We start from the raw sequence: 17456 nt of genomic DNA on the forward strand, positions 1-17456 counted from the left end.
GCTTTAGTAGTAGGGGGCTTGTGTGGCAACTCCGCCCGTACATGCCCTTTTGGCTTCTCCGACTTCGGGGACCGTGTCGGTGGGGCAGATGAAGCAGGGGTGGCCGTCCCTGCCGCAGACACCTTCCGGCTTGATCCGGAGTAATCAACCCGTTCTTTGGGCTGGTGACTATCTCCGGGTCAGGCCGCGGAATCCAATCGATAGGCAGTGGAAGCTTCTCAATGTGAGGATACTTCCTCTCAATCCTCCTCAAAAAGCGAAGCTTCAACCTTATATCCCGGAATTCCGCCTGAGAGACCTCCTCTGGTAGGTAGCTTGTCCACAAATCTAGAGCAGTAATGTGCTGCTCTCTTGTAGCCATGCTTATCTTTCCTTTCCCTGGCCTTACTGCTCTTGATGGAGGGGGAAGTGAGAGATTTGTCAATCTCTTCACCAGTAGCCACCTCCATCAAGGCTTGACGGTACCGACCAACATTCCATCCCTTAAGGAAGTTAGGTTAGGTTTGGGGATGTGTAGTCATGTGTATATTGACTACGCCACTCGGAGACCTTTCGGTCCATTGTGATCATCCATAAAAAGAGGTTCGGAATTACGCTTATGGGTCGCGCCGTCCCAGCCAATTCAAATTTTTGATGATGTTGTTTATGATTGTTGGTTCCATGTTTGAGTAGAAGGTTAAGCATGGAGGAAAGCATATTCCTGTTAATCTATATCGCTTTCGAGTTAACATCGGGCAACGACATAAAATATGCTCAATCGTCTCCGTTTCCTCCTCATCTTCACAGAGCCTGCAATAGTCCACGCCATCATCCTGCCATTTGCCGATAAAAGCTCGGATGTTGCAATGGCCGGTAATGAATCCCGTCAATACCCTGATTTCTGACTTACTTAAACTTAAAAGTGAAGTTGTTCTCTTTGTTGATAGAGTCGGCCAAATGGCCCTTGACACGTTGCACCTTGGTTCATTATGCCATAGTTCCTTGGCTTGTTCTTCAAAGAACGTCTCCACCATCCGAAAAACGTGACATATGGGTGGTTTGATAGAATCAGTGATAGCTTGACTTGTTGATTGAGATCCATGTCTTGCCAGTTCATCTGCCTTCTCGTTTCCCACAATGTCACAGTGTCCCGGTACCCAGCAGAGTCGGACAGCGTTAGTGAGGTTCGCCAAAGCAGTTCTACACTCAAGAACGGCCTCAGACTTGATATTGGGGGATTTGATGGCTTTAAGAGCCGGCTGGCTATTAACGAAGATAGTCACCGGTTCAAAGATTTCAGCATCCAGACTTTTTATCAACTCTGCGGCCATTTTGATCGCGAAGATTTCTGCTTGGAAAACACTACAGTCGCTGTTCAACCTATATGAGTATTCGAGGCAAAGCTTTTCGCAGTGGACGCCAGCTCCGGTACCTTCTTCCATCTTGGAACCGTCTGTATAGAAAGCCAAACCGTCCAGAGGAGGGTTACTACGGATCCAGTCATCTCTACTAGGGATAACGACCTCAAAATCATCAAATCTATGGATTGGTGATAAGTAGTCGCTGAATTTCCCCTGCCGATTCAAGCTAAGGTTTGGCCCTAGCTCCCGAAGAATGCATGCATGACCATAGGTGCTGTCAAGCCAACGATTCAATTCATGTAGCCTTAGGGCACAACGTGCTGCTTGAACTTTGATGCTAAGTCTCGTGGGCAAGAGGTTTAGCATCGCATTCAGAGCTGCTTGTGGTGTACTTCTAAAAGCTCCAGTTATCAGGATCGAGGCTGCCCTTTGCTCCGTGTCTATGTTGCCAGAGTTCGATTTATGTCGAAGCGCATGCCACCAGACAAGACATCCATAGGATGGGTCTCACAACAGTATTATACAACCAGTGTATAATAGCTGGATTTAATGCCCAACTTTTCCCCATCGAATTCTTACATGAATAGAGTGCGATCATACCTCTTTTCGTCCGTTCCTCGACGTTCCTATTCCATCTCAATTGAGAATCCAGGATTGTACCTAGTTATTTGGCCTCAGGAGGTAGATGTAACTGCACTCCATCCAATGTGGCATGAAGTCGCTGAGCTTACGCTTTCTGGTGAACAATACCAGTTCTGTTTTCGTTGGATTTACACCAAGGCCATTTGTGGTGGCCCAACGGGACAGCTTTGATAAGGCTCCTTGCATAAGCTCCGAAATTGTGGACAAGAATTTGCCAGTTATTAGTAAAACCACATCATCCGCGTATGCGACAACCTTGATGCCCTGATTATCGAATTCCGCCAAAATATTGTTTATCACAAGTAGCCACAGCAGCGGTGAGAGTACACCTCCCTGGGGAGTACCTCTAGTTACTGTCTTCCTTGTTGTCAACTCCCCAATGCTGGAATTAATGATCCTGCTCTCCAGCATTCTCTTTATCCAGCAGATCAGGGTTTCCGGGGTGTTGACCGCTCTAAGCGAGAGATGAATGGATTCAAGTTTTACGTTGTTAAAGGCTCCTTCTATATCCAGGAAAGCCGCCAAGGTGAAGTTTGAATTCTCCATATTTCTATCAATGAAACCCACGACCTCATGAAGAGCGGTTTCGACAGATTTACCTTTCATGTAGGCATGCTGCGAGTTGCTCAGCGAGGCAGTGTCTACAAAGCTCCTAATCTCCAGATCGATCAGTCGTTCGAGTGTCTTGAGGAGAAAGGAGGATAAGCTTATAGGTCTGTAGTCTTTCGGTGCAGAGTGACTGGCTTTCCCCGCCATGGGGATATAAGTTACCTTTACCTCTTTCCACAGATCTGGTACGCAGGAAAGAAACAAACAGGCCCTAAAGTTCTCCTCCAGAATTTGGTATATCTGCGGTGCGGCAAAATGAAGCATCGCAGGAATTACTCCATCTGGACCAGGTGACTTATAGGGTTTGAATGTACTTACTGCCCACGTTATTTTGTTTCTGCTTACAACCTTATCAATGAGGCTCTCGTCCACTGACTCTTGGACTTGGAGGCAAACTAAATATGGGTGATATGGTGCGTAAAGTATGGAAGTGGAATTCATTAATGTGGAAATATCGTCTCAGCCCAGTATAAAGTAGCGTCAACACTCTGGTGGTTTGTACAACGCGTCACTTCTCGATTTCACATATATCATGTTTTCCAAACTATGTATTGCCGAATTTGGGTTCTTTGTATTGTAAGTAAGTATTGAGTGTTTTTTTTACATTGTTGAAAAACCGTTCTATGTTGGAGTGTGTTGTACATTTTACAAGAGAAATATTTGGGAATTTCTGCAATAAAATTTGCCATCCTTTTATTGATGCGACAAAAAAATCGTTGGTGTAAAAATGCACCGTTTGAAGGAAATTTAAAAATGCTTCTAAAGTTGTTTGCTTCTCCTCTAGACACATATTTGCCTAATTTTTTAGTAACTGTACAAACGGTTTTACACTCGACACCACAAGCTTTGTCGCCTCCAAAACGGCCTCTTGCTTCAATTTCGAAAGTTCATCTAACACATAGTCGCTGAACAATTCGCAGTATTCGTCGATGTTGAAGGTGTTATAGGCATATCCAAATTTCAGTGCCTTCTCAAATTTTTTGTTATATTTTTTGACGAAACTGTATTGAACCGCCACACGATTTTTAATTGCATTAATCCGGTTTACCATGAGCGACTTAAGTAGGTTGTATGTTAAATGCATCATATCGATGCCCCACAGCAACTTTTCTCCTTGGACAACTTCAACATAGACTTCATGTACTTTCAACGGCGACAACAACGCCGCATGCAGCGTCTCTGCATCACAGACGTTATATTCGATGTCAAGTCCAATTTCACGTGCCGCCCTATAAATAATTGTCAGCCAATCTTTCAAGTTGTCAATGGTATAACCTTCCTTGCCCACAACGCCTGCGACAATGCTCCATTCCGACAGAAGGCCGGTTAAATGAAAGCAATGTGCGTATCTAATGTTGGGATTTGTAACAGTGATACCATCAAAACATAATATGCATTTCCTTTCATTGTCAGTCATCTGCTCCACGATTTCCTTCAGTACAGTGCTTGTGTTGTCTAAATACGCCATGGGGCACTGTGGAAATAAGGATTCCACATATTCAATGGGAGGCGAGGACAACCCCATCTCAATTCTCTCCTTTATGTATGCATCCCTGGAAATCAATACTTTTTTAACTAACACCTTTTGTTCCTTGACGGAATATGTTGATTTAGGAGTAGATATAATATCTAGGCATACTTCCTTTTCGCTCCGTAGGTCCTCAGGCATTTCGTCATCGTTGCACTGTGCAATTAGGCTGCGTAGCTGCTGTGATGACAGCCACTCCACTCGGAGACCTTGGGGTCCATTGTGATCATCCTGAATACATTGGTTATGAAGTTTACTCTTCACACTTTTTCCTTTTCGAGGACTTCAAAAACGGCATTACTATACGAGTTGGGGGACAATAGAGGGAGAGTGGTAGAGGTCTATTTTGCGCTATTTCTTCTATGGGCGCATCTCTAGTTTTTTTCCTCACATTCATTCGGGTGCAAAAACATAGCATTCTAGCTTAATTTTTGTGGAATTTCACCCTGATCAAGAATATATATACTTATATATACCGGAGTCGCAGATGGTTATTTCCACCATCCTATGGTGGATGCTATAAAAAAAACAACTCCAAAATGTAATTATTAAAACATATTTTTTTTCTTTCTTCGTTTTTATTGAGCAGTAATGAAAAATAATAATTATATATTTTATATAATTACAAGTTTATATATAAAAAAATTAATAATGAAAAAATCCCTGCAATTTCGTTTTAAAAACTATGTATAAGTGGAGTAAGTGTGTGTGTGTGTTAGCCAAAAATATTGAATTTTGTTTATAAGCCTGTTTATGCCAAAAGTTGAACTATTGCAGATATGTGGTGGTTGTGGTGTATAGAAGAGAAAAGAAAATAAAAACATAAAATAACAAAAAAATAAAGAAATACAAAATTATGGATTGAGGGCCCAACAATAAGAGGGCCGACCTATCAAATGTTGGGGATTATTCTGAATAAAAACTCCCGGTGAATTTTTCACTTTCTCCGTTATGTTAAAACAGCCGAGAGAAACAAAACTCACGGAGAGTTTTCATTCAGAAAAACCACCGTTATTAGATAAATTTAAACAATTAAATTTTTTAAAGGCTTCTTTCTGTAAATATTCAATTGAACGGCACTTGTGATTGAATTAACTGTCACTTGTTTATATTTTAACAATTATTATTATTATATAAAAAACCTGTTATATTCTTTTGCTTATGTGGTAAATGATATTCTTTTTTCTTTCTTCTTTTTTTTTCTCATATATAAAAAAAGATCTGTTACTATTTTAACAATGTGTGTGTGTAAATATATGTATGTAAAAAATGTAAATTAAAAATCCCTGGCTATTGCATATTTGGTCTATTGTTGTGGAGTTGTGTATATGTATATGTGGTGGCGGGGGGTTATAGTGATGGGTAGGATATGTCAGGATGGGATGTGGGGGTATGGTTATTTATAAAAAATATTTAATAAAAAATCACAATTTTATTAAAATCTAGTTAACAAAAAATTGTACTATTGCAGTGTATGGAGGATAAAGTGTTGTGTGTGTGTGGTAAGTTTGTAACTGTCTGTGGGGAAAGTTGTGGGGGTGTGTGGAGAGTTTGTGTATGTAGTGTTTAAAGTTTTTTTTTGGAATTGTATTCAGAATACATCAGTTAATTCAAAACAAGTTATGGTCTAGGTATGTATGTGAGTTAGGTTTTTTTCTGCTTGAGGTGTGTAGTGTAGGGTTCAAGTAGTAAAGAAGAAATTAATATGGATAGAGTAAATTGGGTCAGCAGTATTCCAAAATTAAAAATCCAAATAAATTCTATGAAGGTTCCAAAGGAAATTTGGTTGATATTTAGGATCAATTAATTTCAAAATTTGATCTCCTTTAATCAGACCAAATATGTTTTCATTACATTTTTTATCTTCAATTGTTTTTCCGTTACCAATCCATATTAAATTCTCTATGAAATACTACTTCAAAATGTCTTCCTTCCTTTTTTTGTTTCCTTTAGTTAAAGAAACAAAACGAAAAACTCAAATAAAAATCCTATCTATAGTTGTACTACTACTAAATAACTAACTATATACTTTGAATGAGAGGTAGTTGGGGGGTGTGGTGTATGTGGTGGAAATTTTGATTTGTAGAAAATGGTAAAATTTTGTAAACCGGTCTATTGCATAAAATTGCAGGTTTCTTGTTACAATAGAACAAATTAAAGATAATGATTGGGGAATCGATGCCCCAACCCTTATCTCTAACTTGTTCTTTAACAAAAATTAACATTAACACTACTAAAGAGTAGTAGTTGTGGTGTTGCTGATCATTATGACGATAATGATAATGATGTAGGTGGTGTTGCTGTTCGTCTTCTTCTTGCCAAATATTCGATAATGGCAATGCTATGCCACAAAATCCAATGGACGATTGAAACCACCTTTACGATTCATATATTGGCGATATTTTCTCTTCAGGATTACATGTACTTCTCCGACATCATTACCCTCGACTTTGCGATTTTTGGTTGTGTCGAACGTACAGAAACCCATGGTTTTAAGCATTTCAATTTCTTCGGCCGATTTACCTTCTAAATCGGCTTCACTGATTTTTGGACGATCAGTGCGAGTGTTACCACCTCGGCGGCGTGATGATGTTGATGCTGAGCTAGAGCCTCCACGACCATAGGAACGTGATCTGTGTGAAACGAAAAAGAGAGAAAAAGAAAAATATTATTAATAAGGTCATCCAACAAAGAAAAATTGGTCTGTTCCAGAACTGCAAGAATCTAGTAATTTTTACTATTTTTTCCGATAGCATAAAGGAAAAAATGTTATCTAAGTAAAAAATAGTAGCTTCTTGCAGGTTCTGGAACAGAGCATATGTTTGAAAAAAAAATAAATAAAAATACACACCTTTCTTCCAAAAAGACCTAAAAAAGTATGATTTAAAATTTTTAAGATTCAATAAGGAACAAGTCCAGTTTTGGGGCCCGCACCCGGACATTCTTTAATGTTTTTACCACAGGGGCCCTGTGAATAAGTATCTAATTCTTATACTCTCCACCTTGGTAGGGAGGGTATACTAAGTTTGTTTTTCTGTTTGTAACTTATATAAATAATTATTCGCATCTCATAAAGTGAATATTTTCTTGTTCATGGTGAAGTTCTGAGTCAATCTGACCATGCCCGTCTGTTGTAATTACTCCAGCGTTCACAATAATTGAGTCAGAACGCTATATTTTTGCACTCGAGTGTCTTTTTTCATAAAAATTCTGGACATATACCCGATTTCAGGTATTTTGATGTTTTTACCTACACTTTGGTAAAAATCCACATTTTGAAAAATATTTTTTAAATTGCCTTCTAATAATCCATGTCTTTAAAAAGATTTTTTGTAAAAAAATAATTTTTAGATTTTTGAGAAATATTTTTTTTTTCAAATATTATTTCAAACCGTGATTTTTTTTCAAAAATAATTTTTTTTCGCGTGGATTTTCTGACATCCTTTTTCCAAACATTGATTTTCAAAAAAAATTTTTCAAAACGTCAATTCTTAAAAATATTTTTTAATTTTTTAACATGGATTTTTAAAAAATATTTGGCTTAAGTCTCGTTTAGTGGCATCTCTCGGATCGGGCTGAAATTTTCACCATAGGTAGTCCTTGGGACCCTGATAACAACTATATATATATTTCCCAGGGGAAGTCCATACTTCCCGAGATATGGGACATTTCGGGAAAGTCCTACTTTAACACCATTACATTATTTATGGGCACCTCTCGGCTCGGGCTGAAATTTTCACCATAGGTAGTCCTTGGGATCCTGATCACAACTATATATATATATATATATATATATATATCTCGCGGTGGAGGTCCATTCTTCCCGAAATATGGGTCTTGAAATTTTACTATTTTTACTTGTGCAATATGGGTATCATTTTAAAGCTCGTGGTGAGTACTTTTCTTTGCAATTACTACTTTTTCTTCTGATTACAACAATATATAGCTTTTTCGGGAGGAGTCCATACTTCTCGAGATATGGGTCTTGAGATTTTACTATTTTTACTTGGGCAATATGGGTATCATTTTCAAGCTCGTGGTGAGTAATTTTGATTGCGTTTACTTTTGCTCCTGTCCATAGGAGAAATTCTTAAATCCCAGCCGAAGGCCGACTACTTAGAGAAAACTTATAATTTTGGAAAAACTTTTGTTCAGCCCGATCGGAGAGGTGCCCCTAAACGAGACTTGTTCCAAATATTTTTTTCAAATGGAAACGGGTTTTTCTAAAAATATCTATTCAAAGCGTTGATTTTTATTTGTTTATTTGTTTGGGTTTTAACATGTATTTTCTAAAACGTAGAGTTTTAAAAATATTTTCGAGAATGTGGATTTTCTAAAAATATTTTTTTTTAGAACGTGGATTTTTAAAAATACTTTTTTAAATTGTCTTTTAATAAACCATGTCTTTAAAAAGATTTTTTGTAAAAAAAAATAATTTTTAGATTTTTGAGAAATATTTTTTTCAAATATTTTTTTAAACCGTGTTTTTTCAAAAATAAGTTTTTACACGTGGATTTTCTGAAATCGTTTTTTCCAAACATTGATTTTCAAAAGGTGAATTTTTAAAAATATTTTTTAATTTTTTAACATGAATTTTTTAAATTTTTTTTTTTTTTTTCAAATGGAAACTTGTTTTTCTAAACATATCTATTCAAAACGTTGATTTTTAAAAATATTTTTTCATTTTTTTACTTGGATTTTTAAAAACATTTGTTTGGTTTTTAACTTGGATTTTGTAAAAAAAATTTTTCAAACATGAATTTTTAAAAATATTTTCCAAAATGTGGATTTTTAAAAATATTTTCGAAGATGTGGATTTTCTAAAAATATTTAAAAAAAAAAATACTTTTAAAAAATCCTCGTTAATTGAAAAGATTTGAAAAATACTTTTAAAAAATCCTCGTTAATTGAAAACATTTAAAAAATATTTTTAAAAAAATCCACGTTTATTCCACACGTTTCCATTTGAAAAATATTTCTAAAAAAAAAACCACGTTTCCATTTGAAAAATATTTTTAAAAAATCCACGTTTCAATTTAAAAAATATTTTTAAAAATCCACGTTTACTGGAAACATTTGAAAAATATTTTTAAAAAATCCACGTTTCCATTTGAAAAATATTTTTAAAAAATCCACGTTTCCATTTGAAAAATATTTTTAAAAAATCCACGTTTCCATTTGAAAAATATTTTTAAAAAATCCACGTTTCCATTTGAAAAATATTTTTAAAAAATCTACGTTTCCATTTGAAAAATATTTTTAAAAAATCCACGTTTCCATTTGAAAAATATTTTTAAAAAATCCACGTTTCCATTTGAAAAATATTTTTAAAAAATCCACGTTTCCATTTGAAAACTATTTTTAAAAAATCCACGTTCCCATTTGAAAAATATTTTTAAAAAATTATTTCTATAATTTTTACAAAATGAAAAATTATGTTGGTTCGTGTTTGGTGGAATTTGAATTAATTTTTGGGTCAATATCCCGGAAAGTATGAGCTTCCATAAGAAAACATTACACCTATACAAGGCAAGGATTACCTACTATAAAAATTCAACACGATCCGGAAAATAACTTCAAATTTTGTGGGAAGGTAAGATTAAAGGAATGAATCCATTTCTTCCATGTGGTCCATATTCGGACTTTATGTAACCACAAGAACTACTTACGGTTTGAAAGTTTTAAACTGCCTTTCAAGGAGTTAGTCTACCTTGTGATATTCACTCTCTGCCATATGGAATGCAAAAGTGTTTTAATACATATTACAATTTTAAATTTTTAACTCAATAATATTTACACTAAACATCTTTTTTGTTAATATATTTGCAAATTGCAAATGAAAATGACAATTTATTATAAATTTTATAAAAAAAAAGAATGCAAATAACTTTCTTTTACAACAGAAATTTGTGTTTTTGTCATACATATTACAGTTGTGGTTTTATATAAGAAATATACGTAGAAACTAAAATATAAACTTCCCAAAGGACGCAATGCATTAAACGGGCGCCTTAAGCTCCCGAACGGCCAGCCAGCCCTTGGACTTCTCTTCATCAATTCATCATTCCCTTAAAAGTAAATTCCAATTCCACCAACAATTTATGACATATCTTCTATCAAAGCAGCACGCAATTTTGTTGTAACCGTCGATGGTTGGGCTTGATTCAATTTGAAGACACTTTCAATAACTGAAATTTCCGTGGCAGTTGTATTCATTCCCACAAATGAGATCCAATCGTTGACAACCATACCGGCAGCCAACACCTCACTACCACGATTTACAGTACCGGCCACAAGTGGTACTTGCAACAGGGAGGATAATTCATCTTGATCTTGTATACTGGTTTTTGGATGTACCATACCACCTTGATTGCTGAGGACAGTATAGGAGCCCACCAATGTGTTATCGGCAATGGTTTGGCGGAACACCTCCACATTCAGCACGTCACCAATAATTTCTTCTGTTTCCTTATCTAAATCTGGATGTACAAGGGCCACATAATCATTGCAGGCAATGACGTTGCCCAAGGCTGACAAACGTTCCTCAACACGTTGGATTTTCACAGCATCGGGTAAACTGTTGCGCAAATGTTGCAATTCAACATCTGTGGTGGAGTTGGGTACCAACAAGCCATTACGATTTCCAACAGCGAGACGGCCAATGATGCGGCAACCACCAATACTGGCATGGACAACGGGTATAGTTTCTGACAATTCACCCTCGAAAACACTGTAGAATGTTTCGGAGCCACCTATGGCCACCAGGCAATAGGAATTTGTTAATTTACTGAAGACGCCAATATCGTCATTGTTTTCGAACTGAACACGTAAGGCCATTTTGTTGATATATCCAAATAAAACACAAGCACAAATATCCAATTAACTTCCGGTCACAGAGATGTGTATAAAAAGAAACAAGCTTTTGTAATGCCACTCCTTTGTTTCCAAGCAAAATTTATATCCTTTCTTTAGCGAAACAATTTCAAGAAACAAGAACTATTTCACTTCACGTGGTAATGCCAAGAAATGCGGTGAAATTCAATAACAAAAATGACACATTCCCTGACAGCAGAAGCCGAAGAGAGTGTGCTCTCCTCGCTCTCACAAATTGATGAAATTCAAATTTCACAACAACAAATGTCAGTGTCAAATTTCAACTGTTTTATCGACACAATTAACAACAGGGTTGCATTCACACAACCCCTTCTTCAAACACGCCGTTACAATTTCAGAATTCAAATCTCACAATTTCTACAACTACTTTTAGAATTAGAAAACAGTATACTTATCATTTGGCTGTTTGGTTTTGAATACACTACACTTTATTCACCTCGAACGTCGTCTTCCACGTCCCCGGCTGCGACTACGGCTGCGATCACGTTCACGCTCCCTGTCCCTTTCTCGTTCTCTATGATGTGGTGAGCGTCTTCTTAAACTACGTCCTGAACTGCTGGTTGTGGGCACAATTTCTACATCACTATCTGCACCAGTTCCAGTACCACCACCCCTTTCACGTTCCCTTGAACGACGTTCTCGTCGCTTTTTACGTTCTGTGCGTTCTTTCTCACGCCGTCTATGTGAAGGGGAGGGACTCCTGCCCATTTTTCTTTTGTTTACGTTTGTAACGTGGTGGTGGTTTTTTGCTTTGTTGTTGTCGTCTTGCTCAGCGCTCAGCCTTGCCGCCGATTTGGTGGGTAAACGTTTAGTTGCTTTTGTTTATGCTTGTTCTTCTACTTCTTTTGTGTACTATTTTCGCGTTGAATCCAAACTCTTCTAAAAGAGACATAAAATTGCCAAGTTATTCACAAATTTCACTATGGATTTTTTCTGTAATTTTTTGCTGTATTTGTTTTTTATGAACACAACTTACCTTTATATTAATGCGTGTCCCACAATAGTTTTTATGACACCGGCATTAATTTTTATTAACAAAAACGGACTTAGAACTAATAAAAAAATAAAATCTCACGCGCGTCTTGTCTTTTCTGACTGTCTAATAAATTCCATAGCATTTTTTTCTCCCTATGGCAATCAGCTGTTTTTTGAAGAGTTGCCAGTGTGTTGTATCAGCGGGAGGCTTAAATGAAAGCGTCAGCGCAAAAACGTGATTAAAACGTCAGGAAGACTGCTGTAGCGCATTTATATTAAACGAGTTTTAATAAAATGCAAAATCTTTGCAATTGTTATTAGCTGTGTTCCAGAACTAAAAACTTTTTACAATTTTTACGACTTTTACACATTTTACTCGAAAAAGCGTTCCCGTACACAAAAAAGTTGTAAAATTTTCACTTCTCTTTAAACAAAAATGGCGCTAAACGACGCTCTCTTTAAAAACTTTTTACACGACAAATATGGGCGAGTAAAAAAATAGTAAGATGGTTGCAGGCGTCTGATTGGCTGATACGCCGACTTTGACATTTGTTCCAGTTTTTTGACGTATTTTCCATTCTTCCGTTCCCGAACTATTTCAAAAAACTTGTGTGTGAGAACAAATTTTTGGCAGTTCTCTCTTTTACGAGTTTTACAATTAAAAAGTACGGGAACGAAGCTATTATAGCGCTTCTGCTGTTAATTTACACGGTATGTTTTATACATAACGATTGTCACTTTTTGCAAATCTGAATCTTGTACACATGGTGTGAATCATACAAAAAATTTAACGCAGTTAAGCTAGTTTCCAAGTACTCTGCACATAAAAGAAAAGAAATTTTAATTCGTTTCTTCTTCTCACGAACAAAATTTTCGAACTTCGGTTGGTCCCGGTCCACACTAGAGTGATTTCATTGAAAAAATTGCATGAAAGTATGCGTCTCTAGATCGACGTCCATAGTAGAGTAAAATCATAAAATTGCTGTAGTGGCATGATGAAATAATAAGGTGGCGTAAAACGACCAGCTGACTGGTTTCAATCTGTCAAATTTTTTGTTATTGTGAATGAATTGTATGAAAACGTAAACAAACATTTTGACATATTGAAGAATTTTCAGCCAAAAAGAAGTTGTTGTTGTGCTACTTACGTGACCTGTTAAATAGATCTTGTGTAGTGGGGAATTCGATTTAAGAACACCTAATTTCACGAAATTTTTTAAGGAAATTCACGCGAGTGTGGACCGGGACTTGAGAGTTGATTGTCTACAATAAAGTCCCGGTCCACACTAGAGTGATTTCATTGATAAAATTGCAAGAAATTATGCGTCTCTAGATCGACTTCCATAGTAGAGTAAAATCATAAAAATGCTGTAGTGGGGAATTCGATTTAAGAACGCCTAATTTCATGAAATTTTTAAATAAAATTCAAGCTAGTGTGGACCGGGACAAACGGCAAGGGAAATTTTTTTGTTTTGTTTGCATCCTGTAGCTTAGTTTTTAGTAATTTCGCAGCAGTTAAGTGAGTTAAGGGGTGAGTACATAAGCTGCCTTGCCTGCTTACCTTGCTTGCTTCTGATAAAAGAATAAAAAAGGAAAGGGCAACCTAATTCGAAATTTGATCGGCCTTCTTTATTCATTTATTTTTATTATGTCAGAAATGAAGCAGGAATGCAAGGCAATCAGGCAAGGCAGCTTATGTACCCAGGCCATTAAGATGAGAACACAATGAGAAATTCATGCTTATCCAAGCCGGAATTTGTGTAAAGGAATAAAGAAATCCAAAATCGCACTTGAATTAGGTAGTACCTGGTCTTTATTCATTTACTTGAAATTGAGCGTGAAGCAAGCAACAAAGTTCAATGTATTTTAACCTTTAAGGTGTGAACAGAATGAAAAACGCCACTTTTTCACGCTCAGTTTCATGTAAACGATTAAAGGCCAAGTACTACGTAATTAAAATGAATTTGGCAGCATTTTAATTAGGTAGTACTTGGCCTTTAATCTTTTACATGAAACTGAGCGTGAAAAAAGCGGCGTGTCTCATTCTGTTCACACCTTTAATGGGTACTTTACACGATATGTTTTTTACGTATGGTTTGTCACTTTTTATATACAAAATGTATATGCAAAGTAACAGCACATATGTAAAATAACATATCGTGTAAAGTACCCATAATAGCCCATTTATATATGACTTCATTAGCCGGATTTAGCACATTATCAGGTTTTATTTGCTAAATCCAGCCAAAATCTACCAGATTTCCCATACAACAATAAATCCTCGTATGGAGTGGATTTGTTTTAAATCTGGCATAAATCCTCGTATACAACTCTGTTTTTTGCAACATGTTGCGAGAAAATACAAAAAGTTGCAAGTTGGCACAAGAAACAAGGTAGATGCATCGGTGAATTGCTACACTAAAAATAATTTAAAATGTAAAAAATTTTAAAGAAGGCGGAAAAATTAAATTTGTTTTGATGCACAAAGTTGGTTTTAATCAACCAAGACTAATATTTACGATGTCTAAACGATGAAATAATTCGTTTATTTATTTTAGATGGGCAGACTGCGATAGAATAATTCTTTATTTGCTCTTTAGTTAGCATTAGTAGCATAATGTGCTAACATTTTCAGTATTAAACAATAAATTTGTATTTTGACGTACGTTTTTTGAGACGAATTCAATTTTCAAAAAATTCTTTTGACGTTTCAAATTCGATCAGATGGGCTGATGCATCTACCTTGGTAATTGTGCTATGAACAAAAATCAGTTGACTGCCATTTATATCCTCCAAAATGTATATCTAAATGGAATGAGATTTGTACTGGATTTAATATATCCAGTCGTGGATTTATGGCTATTCTAAATGAGCTATAAGGCTTAAGCCATACGACGACAATCGCTGAAAACGCTAGACGTTAACGGCAGCAGCCGGAATTGTGTTCGACGCTAACTGTCCATCTGTTCTAATGTCAAATGTATCGCAATCATTTACAACAATTTGCAATTTGTTAATTAAACATTTTTCCAGGATTTTTTAACGTTTTTAACTTAAAATACGCAAATACAAATCTAAGATAACTCCCGTTTGGTATTGAGCACAAACCATTTGTGTTCAGTTAAGTGAGAATACCATAAAATTAAATAGGTAAGATTCATAACTATCTATTTGGCGCGAAATTAAAAAAAAAACATAATTATATTTTATTCATTGTTGTATTATGATGAAGGTCATTATTTATGAAAGTTTTTAATTAATCCTAAGAAGTTTGTATTGAATAAGTGAATTCCTGTGAAGTCCCACACACCCAACCAATATGCTACGATCGTTTCGCTAGTGGTTTAATTCAGTGGCTTAGAACACTAAGACCGACCTCACATTGTCCGTTTGTTTGAGAGGACCCATTTGTTGGAGAGGCTGCCATGGCTGAGGTTTGAACCTGGGTCCTCTCCATCAAACCGACAATGTTGTCGAGCTCTTCTAGACAAAGACACTAGGTTGACTTGATAAAACCTAGTGTCTTTGTCTAGAATCATTTCTTATGTATAATCGAAGGGGGAAGACCTCGACAACATTGTCAGTTTGATGGAGAGGACCCAGGTTCAAACCTTAGCCATGGCAGCTGCTTCAAAAATACTTCATATCTGCAAATTTGCGATAATGTAGGTACAAATAGACGTTATGAAACTCAGCCTTTGTCTTCTAGACACTCACATCGGATATGCCTGATGAGCTGAATTAAACCACCTTGATTTAGGTCATCCTAGTTCCATTAATTCAATTAATTAATAATTAAATTTTATTTGCAGATTTATTTCAAAAAGGATATGTCACATGATCCTAATCAGTCGCCAACAGTTATTCCTGCCGCAGAAGGACAAATTAATATTAGCAACGATGCCGTCATTGAAACAAATTTAACACCAACCACAAAAAGAAAACGTCGCCACAGAATAACAACAGAATCGAACATGGAGAAAGAATATTTGGAAAAAATGTCTGTTCGTGGTTTGGATACACAGAATATTAAATCCATGATCGATGGGATAATACATTGTTTGCTATGTTCTCAAAATGGTGTAACTAAAACCTTTAAAAATCAATATAGTTTTCAAAGGCATGTCTTCTTGCTGCACAGTGGTATACGTAAAATTTTTCGATGTCCTATTTGCAATTCAGAGTTCTCGCGACCGGATAAAATGAATGAGCACAAAAAGACAAAACACCGAGAGACACAACAAATCGATTCCAAAACTATGGAAAAAGAGAATAGTAAGCCGAATGAAACCAAGACGGAGCAAAAGAATAAAAGAAAATCCAACAACAAAACATTTATTGAAATAAAGGAAAATATTAAGCTTGAAGTAAAGACGGAACCCGAGGAAACTGTCATGACCAATAGTACATTAACTTTAGCCGATGGTACTCAAGTGCAATTATCTGTGCCCAATGTGCTGCCAAGCACAATTAAACAAGAAACCATTTCAGATTCATTTATGGCAGATAATAAACCTCAACTACAATACACAACATTGGGAAATGTGTCATATGTCCCAACAACAAATTTTCTGCAGGCATCTCAAAATTTTCAAATTATTAATGCACCACGACCTGCTGCAGATAACAAAGAAACTTTCAACAACAAATTATCCTCATATACAGTTAATCAAATGGAAAATTTTACCCCAACACAATACCAAAGTACTGGAAACCAAATACAAATGATTAAAATTGAAGATGTACCTTTGATATCTTTAAATCAATTAGAATATATTAAAATTCCAACTCATCCTCCATTACAACCCCTTAAGATTGAAGATATTGTCGCCTCAATGCCAAATGCCCATACAATAACACTACCAAATGGTTTACAAGCTATACAAATTGGTAGTATACAAATAAATTCAAATCTCGATTCATTTACTATACTGCCCAATAATCAATTGCTGCAGATAAAACAAGAATAAGTGTTGAATGAACTAAAGGGTCAAACTCATGAGTGCGATAAAAAAATTTCCAGCTTTAATTTATGTGGTTTAATTTCAGTTTAGGAGGGACTGGATCGTTCTGAAGTGTTCACCACAGTTGGCTCGTTTTGGTGCTGATCACATTGTTAAACAAAAAGTATTTCGAAAAGCAAGGATTTTTCATCTCCTAAATATACCAATAAAATAAAAAAGTTTGAGTGGAGCCCCTAACTAAACTGGATTTGTTGCCAATCGCATGCCTTGGTATAACCAATCGAATAGAATTGCAAATTAATATTAATTTTAAAAATGGTAGAATTATTATACCATGAATTTGATTTTAATAAAATATGAATGTATAAATAATTTTGTTTAAAAAAACTTCATGTTGCTTTTGTATAATCTTTTCGGTACAAAACGAGGTTTGATTTTCTCCCCCAAAAACATAAATGTATGTCCCAAACAGAAACATTATATTTTAACCTTTGCATCTATTTA

General features: G+C 35.9%; 3 protein-coding genes across 6 annotated transcripts; 1 reads left to right on the plus strand and 2 right to left on the minus strand.

Annotated features, from left to right (window-relative positions):
- Positions 1 to 5199: 5199 nt before the first annotated feature.
- ytr (U4/U6.U5 small nuclear ribonucleoprotein 27 kDa protein yantar) lies at positions 5200 to 12142 on the minus strand. 2 transcript variants are annotated; one of them, XM_073988539.1, is made up of 3 exons: positions 11990 to 12142; positions 11450 to 11889; positions 5200 to 6752 (listed from the first exon to the last, which is right to left on the minus strand). In XM_073988539.1, the coding sequence occupies exons 2-3, from the start codon at positions 11719 to 11721 to the stop codon at positions 6461 to 6463; spliced, it is 564 nt and encodes a 187-aa protein (XP_073844640.1). In that variant the 5' UTR covers positions 11722 to 11889; positions 11990 to 12142; the 3' UTR covers positions 5200 to 6460. The 2 variants fall into 2 exon arrangements, with proteins under 2 accessions (XP_073844640.1, XP_073844639.1); XM_073988538.1 differs by having other exon boundaries at positions 11450 to 11892.
- LOC141404814 (uncharacterized) lies at positions 9487 to 17339 on the plus strand. 3 transcript variants are annotated; one of them, XM_073988533.1, is made up of 3 exons: positions 14793 to 14968; positions 15022 to 15138; positions 15801 to 17339. In XM_073988533.1, exon 3 carries the CDS (start codon positions 15819 to 15821, stop codon positions 16956 to 16958), a length of 1140 nt encoding a protein of 379 aa, XP_073844634.1. In that variant the 5' UTR covers positions 14793 to 14968; positions 15022 to 15138; positions 15801 to 15818; the 3' UTR covers positions 16959 to 17339. The 3 variants fall into 3 exon arrangements, with proteins under 3 accessions (XP_073844636.1, XP_073844637.1, XP_073844634.1); XM_073988535.1 differs by lacking the exons at positions 14793 to 14968; positions 15022 to 15138 and adding an exon at positions 9487 to 9712 and having other exon boundaries at positions 15801 to 17312; XM_073988536.1 differs by lacking the exons at positions 14793 to 14968; positions 15022 to 15138 and adding an exon at positions 14584 to 14734 and having other exon boundaries at positions 15801 to 17312.
- eIF6 (eukaryotic translation initiation factor 6) lies at positions 9917 to 11264 on the minus strand. The gene has a single exon (XM_073988537.1). The coding sequence runs from the start codon at positions 10954 to 10956 to the stop codon at positions 10219 to 10221; it is 738 nt and encodes a 245-aa protein (XP_073844638.1). The 5' UTR covers positions 10957 to 11264; the 3' UTR covers positions 9917 to 10218.
- Positions 17340 to 17456: the final 117 nt, after the last annotated feature.

Source organism: Musca autumnalis, unplaced genomic scaffold (assembly GCF_047663935.1).
Source record: "Musca autumnalis isolate F117 unplaced genomic scaffold, ASM4766393v1 scaffold_5, whole genome shotgun sequence".
Classification (NCBI taxonomy): Eukaryota; Metazoa; Arthropoda; class Insecta; order Diptera; family Muscidae; genus Musca; species Musca autumnalis.